This window comes from Nannobrachium achirus (assembly GCF_963921795.1).
Source record: "Nannobrachium achirus genome assembly, chromosome: 3".
Taxonomy (NCBI): domain Eukaryota; kingdom Metazoa; phylum Chordata; class Actinopteri; order Myctophiformes; family Myctophidae; genus Nannobrachium; species Nannobrachium achirus.
In genome coordinates this window covers 54,701,980-54,711,820 of record NC_137812.1, presented here as the reverse complement: position 1 = coordinate 54,711,820, position 9,841 = coordinate 54,701,980, and the positions used below count along the sequence as shown (strand labels likewise).

General features: G+C 40.4%; 1 protein-coding gene across 1 annotated transcript in view; it reads right to left on the bottom strand.

Moving 5' to 3' along the window:
• Positions 1-561, bottom strand: part of LOC308281168 (eukaryotic translation initiation factor 5-like) — a gene marked incomplete at both ends in the record, with an annotated part of 1,281 nt that extends 720 nt beyond the window's left edge. The window contains one exon of the mRNA XM_080721283.1: positions 1-561. This exon is cut by the window's left edge and continues 720 nt beyond it. Coding sequence (XP_080577409.1) covers positions 1-561 — 561 coding nt within the window.
• Positions 562-9,841: the final 9,280 nt, after the last annotated feature.

Genomic DNA, 9,841 nt, shown 5'->3' with positions numbered 1-9,841 from the left:
ATCCCCATCGCCAGCCTCCGGAACGTCAATGTCACTACGGCTTCCAGAACCGTTCTTTTTGTCCTTCTTGCGGTTCCTCTTTTTTTCCTTCTGGACAGAAGTAGGTCCTCCGTCAGCTTTCTCTGGTGGGTTTTTGAGGATGAAGGTGCAGAGTTTGTGGCTGGTGTTAATCATACCGCCATATCCACAAGCCTTACAGGATTTGCCGATGGTTTGTTTCTTGGGGTTGACATTCAGATCAGTTTCAGGGTTGTCACACTTAGGACACAACACAAATCTTCTGATGAACCCATCAAGCAGGTGTTGTAACTTGTTGGCCTCGTGCGAGCCGTTGACAATGTAGCGGTCGTTCTTCGCGTTACACTGGGTTTGAGCGCCGAGTTCACAAGCAAAAAACCTGGTTGGATATGTCGGAGGCCTGTTCAATGCCTTTGCAACATCAACCATGTTGACAATGACCGTCTTGATTCCATTCCCTTTGCCTTCAACCTTGGCAAACAGAGGGGGCATCTTGTAGCGGTAGAACGGGTCTGACACGCTGCAATTTATATTGATCTCCATGCTTTTTGCTGATGTTAAATAAACATATACTGTAAACGGATACTGTGCACCTGTTTGTGTATGAAAGTCCTTGTGATAGTTCATCACCTTATATAGGGGGTCGTCACCATGGTAACAATGCCAAACTGTCAACAAAGCCATGTGTACACGTGTCGTCACCATGGTAACAATGCCCACGGACATCAACAAAGCCCAACTGACGTCACTACAGTGCCCAAATTCGGGCTTCGCACGCCGACGTCATGTTCTCCCGCGGAGTCCCGCCCACTTTCTACTGGGGAGTGGGGATCCTTGGATTTAACACAAGATAAGTTCAGACAGTCAACAGTGTTTTTCACAAGGAACCAAGGCAAGGAACCAAGGAAGATCAAAGAAGGAACGGACACCAACGTCATTTTCGTCATTTCAGGCTCCATGGGACGCCGCCATGACACTTTGGCCACCCAAAATTAACATTAGCGTCTATGAGCACTTCGTCACTTCCGCCACCCAAAAGTGGCCACCCGGCGTGCCAACTTCCGGGTGTTGTCTGTTCCTTGTAGATATTCCTTGCAAGGAACAAGGAAGACACTATTTATTTCTAACGGTAAAGTTTGTTCTAATACTTTTCGCTGTTTTGCCATCTTCTCTTGATATGTCTTTTGCATTTTAATATTCGTTCAATCATGCACCAGTAGCACATATGACCCGCACACCATCTTACACTTAGCCAAAACACTCCTTTTTTATTTAATAATAATGCAACGTTTCGGTCAACGACCTTCTTCAGGCATATCACTTTCAGCATTTTAATATTCGGAAATTGCCTTGGGCAGAGAAAACATGTAGCATTGGTTGCTAATGCTACCACTGCAGGCTGCCTGTGAGTTTACTGTTTACAGTACATGAACCACGAGTAGTTCTTCTGACCGGCAGAGAGAGTGAGAGTTATTTCTTTATTTAGCTACAATGTATGTAAGTGAATGATGGACAAGTAAGCTATATGATGGTTTCATTGTAGTAGACAAGTGATTTAACTGATTAGTACTCTTTCCATTATCTGTCCTTTTAGTTGACCTTGTACCAGTACCTAGTGAACTGTCATGAAACGTAATGAAATGTACCTTTTCCTATGCAAACTTCTAATAAAGTTTTCAATCAATTCATCCAGACACTAGCAGAGCTCTTGCATGGATGGTAGGGGTGTCGTCCCAGTGCCAAGACTAATCTTGACCAAGCACAACTATACAGGACAGGTATGTAATGTCAATTATTTCTAAACAACAACACCTTCTTATTCCCCTTCTGAGATACAATAATCCATCTCTCTATGGGGGTGACTTTATGGGACCCTTGACAGTGTACAAATGGAACCAAGCATGTTTTGTTTTTCTAGATTGATATCCCTATGCATTTGTTGTATTGCTGTTGATGTGCTGACATTGGTACATTATCTTGCTTTGGATTAAAAGTGTCTGCTAAAGCCTAAATTCCCAATTGGGGGTCCACCCTATGTTCCCCAGGGGTGTTCCCCACCCACCCCCCCAACAAAAAAGTTCTATGTTCCCCTCTCAACCCAAAAAAAAAAAGTATATGTTCCCAATTCAAATGCAGGAAATGATGGGACACTAAGAACATGTGGACAATCCTAATTTAGGTGCCCAGTTGCCCCAGTGCCCCCTCGTCTATGTGCCCACTCGTCCAAATGCCCACATGTCCCTAGCTGCAAATTGCAACACTGGATTTTATTTTAATTGGATGAATCTAGGGTTGCAATACCTCCCATAGGCAGCCAATGCATCAAAACAGTTCTTTTGCTATCTGATTGTATTAAACGGCATCAAACTCACCAATATTGGGGCTGTATGGAAAGCTTGGAGTATCCTCTTTCTATCTGCAAAGAGTTTCTTTCATAAAACTCCCCACCGTAAACATGTTATGAGCTACTTCCCCGTTGAGCGGGGAACATAGAACCTTTTGGGGGAGGATGGGTGGGGAACATAGAAACCTGCGGAACATATAACCTTTTTTGGAGGGAAGTGGGGAACATAGAACCTGGGTGAACAAGAGGTGGATACAAAAATGCTTCTAATAAAGCCACTTATATTTTCATATGGGCTCTAATTGGCCCCTCACTACTGTTGGGAGTGAAATCAATTACATCTGAGGGGATTATTATGATTATGATTTTATGCAATGGCAGATTTGTCTGGTTTCCAGGCTAGAACATTCACCTTGTCTTTTTTCCAAATAAAGATATTGCTTGTCATATTCTTTATGTTAGTACCACCTGTAAAGTAAATGTACCCCTTTTCATATTGCTGTGGTAGTGGTTCTCATCTCAAGTTGATACATATCAAATTGTGGACCCCTTCTGAAAGGTTCTTGCGCCAGGGACACTGCAGAAGAGAAGGCTTTTGTCATATTAATTCCAAATTATTCAGTTATAACGTTTTGAAGTTTTATTTTTGAAAATAGAAGATCTACAAGCTCACAACACTTTGCTGAGCTTTCTAGTGGTTAAACAGATATTAATGCTATATCAGGGGTTGACACTAACGGTTGCCCGACTGCATATGACAAGTCAATAAAACATTCGGGCAGGTGGAAGTTGCTTTCAGTTTGCTCTGAAAAGTTGACCTTGTACCACTGAACTGTACTGTAATGAAACTATAGATTTTCCTATGCAAACTTCCAATAAAGTCATCAATCAATCAATCAATATCAATCAACATACTTATCTCCCCCTGACCGATTTACTGTTTTATTTAGTTTTCTGACTGTCTTATGATTTCTTTTGCATAATATACTGTGTGTTATCTTATCAATCAGGTCTACGGTCAAGGAGTTACCAGAGGAAAACACAGACATAGAAGATAAGTGTGTGATTCCGGCGGTGGAAAACAAGACTATGACAGAGCCAACGTCGGTACCGATCGTGTCCAACTAAAAAGAGGTACCGTTGTCGACCAGAACCTGCTCCAAGCACAGATGAACCTAGCAAAGACGACAGAGAGACTGTTCGATCTCCTACACTGATGGAGACGGCACCCGCAAGTCCGGATAAAACCACAAATACTGGTACAGTATTGAAAAATGTTTTGGGAATAAGAATAATCTTCACCCTAGTTTTGTAGTCTTAAAAAATCTCTCTCTCTCTTGCTCTCTCTCTCCCCCCCTCTTTCTCTCCCTCCCTTCCTTCAACTCTTTCATCCTCCAGGCATCCATGAGCCACTCAATGGCTCATGGAAAAAGGCATGGGAAGAAAAAGAAAAAGAAAGAATCCAGCGCGAAGAAATTGTCAAAGTGTTACGGATGGTGTTCGGGAGAAGACCAGGATTTTTCGAACGGAGGATCTTACTGTGGTACCTGTGGTGGTGGTTGTGTGTGTGACATTAACACAAAACGTAGCCACCCCTGTCTAATATGATATGATATAGTACTTTATTGTCAGTTCACACTGAAATTTGTCTTGCGACACAGCAAGTCATGTATGCGACACATAACATATATACAAACATTTTAACACATGTAACAAAAAAAACAAGACAGGTTTACATACATAAGGATAATATAGACAAGAGCAGTGTCCACCGCCAAGCCTACCTATGGCCAAGCTCCTGATTAAGCCTTAAAGTCGACTGATGGACAAAGGACCTTTTTAGTCTGACCTTATTGTATTCTGGAACACCATATCTCCTTCCTGAAGGCAGCAACCTATATTCTCTATGCAACACATGGCTACTATTAGAGGTAATATTTCTTGCCAACCTTAGAATGCTGTTATCATACGTAGTCGTATATAGCCTCTGAAGTGGTTGTCCAACTATCTTTGAACAAATGTTCAGTTGTTGCAGCAGTTGTGACTTTAGGGCTGCAGACAAGCATCCATACCAGGTGGTACTACAGTACTGAAGAACACTCATAATGACAGACGTGAAAAACATAAGAAGAATCTGTCTACTAGCACCAAATGATCTTAAACGGCGAAGGAAGTAGATTCTTTGCTTTGTTTTCTTACACACAGATTCAATCTGATCTTTCCATGACAAAAGATGGTCTATTACTACTCCGAGGTACGTATACGAACATACCTGGTTGATCTGTTCACCATGAATAGTAATGGGAGATCTGTGTGTATCTGGTGGTGCACCAAAAACAATCTCTTCTGTCTTTTTTGTGAAGAGATTGTTTTTTGGTGCCTTCGCCGTTTAAGATCATTTGGTGCTAGTAGACAGATTCTTCTTATGTTTTTCACGTCTGTCATTATGAGTGTAATCAGCTGTCAAAGATTATAACAAGAGCTTCACCGTTTAACTTTATGATGATCATAGCTAGGAAAGCGACCACAGATTTTAAGATAGACAGGATTTATTCCCATAGACCTTGTAAGTCAATTTCTGAAGCTCCTTTTGTGCGTTTCATTTAAGGAGCACATGTGCACTACTGAAATAAATGCCCCATAAAGCTGTGCCATTTGGCTTGCACTGATTAAGTGTTGTTTAATCCAACAGGTTCTCTGGAATGGTTCAAGATAAGCCATTGCATTCTACTTGGGAAAAGAAGATGGCAGCAAAACGAGAGAAAGACCTGGTGAAAAAGTATGCGCTGCAGCTTAAACAAGACCAAGCAAAAGAGAAGGAGGTAGCTTGTACAGAAAGTATGCTGTATGCTAAACATTGCTTTGACCTCTTCAGTATGCAGTCACATTTGGTGTTTGCTCATTCTGTGTTTCCTTCCACTGTAGGATAAGAGGAAAAGGCGCCAGGAGAACTTGAAACGCTGTACTGAGAATGAGCACAAATCAGAGGTGGTGCAAGTGGTACGTCAGCCCTCTGTATAAAACACATAGACAGAAAAGCATGGAGTCACATTTTTAAATAATTGATTGCATCTATTAGTTCGATGATTTACAGTACAGATCTTGAGAGTAGTAGGCCTATAAAACAGTTATCCTAATTGGGGCAGAAGTTTGAAATAGTTGTGATATTAGTCATATCGCCTAGCCCTAGTTTACAGCAGAGTTTGAATCTGGACTGAGCACTATAGCCCATCTTGTCTCCCTGTGCAATGTTGATGCTGATGACGTTATCTTCTATCTTTCACTCATTCAGTGTTTATCATACTTCTGACTACTTGATGTATTTGTTTTTAAATCTCAGATCCAGAATATAACGAAGATTAAGAGGATGAAGAAGAAGCATCTGAGGAAAATTGAGAAGAGGGACACACTTAACCTGACTGCGCCAGATAATGGCAGCAGTGCGTATGCCTGGCTGCATACCGCTCTGCTTTACCATCATCTGGGACCTCTCCGGCAGACTCGATGTAAGGGGCGGGCCATTTTTTCAAATTCTTTAGCAGGTGATTGGGTGTGGCCGTCTCTCTATAACAGTCTGGGAGTGCCAACTCCAACCACTCATATTGGCCTGTCTGCATCCACGTGGTCTGCAATCAGACTATTGGCTCAGAGCCGCTCAGAGCCCGCCCGTAGCTGCCGCTGATTGGTCCGGCCCGGGGCTTTACGAGCGTTATCAACTCCCCCCCGAGAGATCTCAGATGGTAAAGTAGGGCGGTAGCCTACGCACTACTGCCACCATCTGACGCAAGTCAGGTTAGGACACACTGGCTCTGCTACAGAAGTCGCAGCCTAAAATGGCAAAACCAAACAAAAAACAAAACCATTAGTGACCGTTAGTTGAGCAGAATGTCTGTGATTTAAAGATTGTCAGTACTGTCCGTATGTCTCCCTCTACTCCTCAATACACAAACATGGTTTCAGGTTTTACCTGAACACTTGTACACATAACTTGAGTAAAAGTACAAATGACATTTATATCGCATAGCTACCAGGCAGGATGCTGGATCAAAAACGTGTTTGCCATGTAAGATCTGTTCAACAAAATTACTCCTGTCCTGTTTTGTAGATCTTTATTTTGAGTGACGCTTCGAGCGACCAGGCCCGTCTTCTGACTTCTGAGGTAGTCTGAGAAAGAGCTTGGTGGCTCAAAAAAGGTTTGAAAAAGGGAGTTATTTGACTATTAACAATGCCAATGATGTCTTTAGACAGTTTAGAGGAATACATGGTGCAAAGATTACTCTGAATTTCAAAAATAAATGTATTTCTTCTATTTTCATTCATTCATTTTAATGGCATCTGCCCTTTGCATTTTGATATTAAATGTACAAAGGGATATTTTAGCATACAGGTGGCACTAGAGTAAAGGCCATTAGGTCACTAAAATCAGTAAGGGCCATCCTTTGGATGCTGCATGCACTCATTGAGTTTCATGACAATTAGATTGGATATTGAGATACAGTATATTTTGTGCATGTAACAGCGAAGTCCTCTGTTACCTATGTTTGCACATATATATTGTTGTTATTAATATCACGATTTTAATGTCACGATTTTAATTTTTATTTTATTTTAGATATTTTTGGGGGGGCGTTCTGCCTTTCTTGATAGGTGTACATTAGGCTGACAGGAGATGGGGCGGGGGACACGCAGCAAAGGTCGTCAGGATCGGGACTCGAACCTGCAACGCTGCAAGGGCTGGATTACCAGCCTATAGTAGGTGCCTGGACCATTACCCTGGAGTATGAACAAACTTTTCACATTAGAATGTCAAAAATATTAGTCTATTTTTTAACATTGTCATAATAGATTGAAGACTGGATGATGTGTCTGTTATCATGCCATACCAATGATTGTTAAGTCTGGTGATGTGGAGGATGTGTTTTCAACACATTGTCCCTGCAAGGTGTTGTCCACCAAAATCCACCAATGTCCATCAGTGTTCTCATAGTCACTCTCAGATGTGTGACTATGAGAATAGGATCAACTTGTATGTTAGGCTTCTTTTACACTAAATGTACGTACAAAGTTGTTACTAAATGAGAATTAGGTCCACTTTGAAGCTGTATGGGAATGCATTGCGAGCACAAGTTGGTTGATAAAATGAGTTAAAGTGAAACTATGTAATCTATCTATTCATTGAACGGAATGGAGATCAGAACATCGAGCCGAATAGAAAACACGAAAACACTCTTCAGGCATGCTTTTATATCCATCTGCTATCTTCAAGAGTCTCACATGAAATCCCTCATTGTGACCGAAGGTCGCAGTATACCATGAGAAATGTCGTAGCTTGTCCGTCAGTACAGGAAGTGATGTCATCAAACCCTGACATCACTTCCTGTTCCACTTTCTGATGTCATCAATCCCAGGCCTTAACTGGCTAAATACTGTAAGTGTGGTACAATAAATTAAAAGTAGTTTTTCTCAACACAAATCACATATATTCTTTTTGTATTGTTCACCCATGTATGTACACTGCTCTTTGCAAAAAAAAAACAATAAAGAGGACAAAACCTTCTCATTTATGTTCTTCTAATATTTAAGACTTTTTAATAAAACGGTCTTGTGAATCCGCCATCAGAATCATGATATGGCTCATTTCATTATGCCCTTCATACACTTAAAACACATGATAACATTATTGCAAATGAATACAACACCCTCCTCTCACAGTAAGTCATGTTTCACAACTTGAGTGAAAGAATGTAGACTGTGGGCACTAGTTCACTAGAACATGAATCGTCAGGGTTGTTAAGTAACGGATTACATGTAACGGGATTACGTAATCAGATTACAAAAAACAGGTAACTTGTAAAGTCTCTGGTTACATTTTGAAATGTGTAATCTGGATTACAGTAACGGATCTGAATGATGGGGGTTACATGCTGGATTACATTCTCCCCTTGCCCTCATCAATTTTACAAATAAGTTATAACGCCAAACAATAAAATAATCAAGTCGAATCAGCGTAAAGTACTGCCACTTTGTTTAAGTAAAATTCTGTTGTCCTTTTCCTAATTTCATAGGCTCAATATCATTGTCTAGTTATCAATGGTAAAACTTGTTTTATTTAATTAAAGAGAGTTTTGCTAAAAAGTAATCCAAAAGTAACTGAAAGTAACTAGTAGTTACTTTTTAAATTGTGATAATCAGATTACGTTACTGACTACATTTTCTTTGCAAGTAACTTGTAACTGTAGGGGATTCCTTTTTAAAAGTAACCCTAACAACCCTGTGAACCCTGTGTTTTTGTCTCTTATTTGACTCTTATTAAAAGAGAGTCATGTGACAGTACTATAAAGTACTAATTTGAAGGAACTTCTTAAAATTGTTTTAATATTATTTAGGTAGTGTATTTGGTAAAAGGCCCATGATACTGGCTATTTCAAGGTTATGTTAAACATAACCACTAGAGGTCTGTGTTGAGGCACATTGAGGTGTTCATACAGTTAATACTTAAAGTACATTTACTTAAATAAAACATGTGAGTACTTCTTCCATCACAGGCTGTGACAGTAGTTATTGTCTTCTGGGGATTAACATTCAAATTGACTGCAAGATTTATGGATTTGGCCTTTGTCTTAATTTTTTCTTTTCTTTTTGTGAACAGTACAGTACAGTTAAAATCCCTGATGAACCTTCATATCTCAGCTATATATGACATTTAAGTGGCAGTGATTGAGAAGGAGATGTTAATCCAACTATTGTAGGCCTAATCAAGATGTTCAACCATGATAATGAGTCTTGATGCTTTGAGGACTTCACAGCACACATTAGTATTCTCAGCTACAGTATATGTTTATGTTAATGTGCCATTTCATTATTACTGGTATACTGCTATTCTTTGCAGAAATAGATGACCATTCAACAAACATAGCATGGGCTTGTAGTTTGGCAAAGACATTTGGTGAGTAAGGAAAACATTAGGGAGCCAAATAGAAACCTATACAGTCAAAGTATAGTACAGTACATAGTGATAACGTATGGTAAATTAAAAATCCTTGTGTAGTGATAATAAAATAATAATTTGAATTCATATAGTGCCTTTCGAAAACCCAAGGACGGCTAACAATACAAAAAAAAACAATAACCAAACTTTTTTTCCCCGAAAGTCTGATTAAACAAGTGCATCTTCAGTGCAGACTTGAAAGAGTGCAATGTTGGCGTCTGGTGAATCGCCATGGGGAGAGAGTTCCAGAGGGCAGGGGCTGCCACACTGAAAGCTCTATCACCGAGGGTCCGCTTACTGCTGGGAGGGATGTGGGGGACCCAGGTCAGAAGACCTCAGGTTCCGCAGGTACCGTGGGGCAAGGGCATGGAGAGCTTTATAGTGTGTAGAGTGAACCTGCTTTGTGTTTGGACCAAAAAAATCAATTTACCACACAACACATCATTTCATATTACTTCCAAAACTTGGAAACTTTATTTACAGTTCAAGTC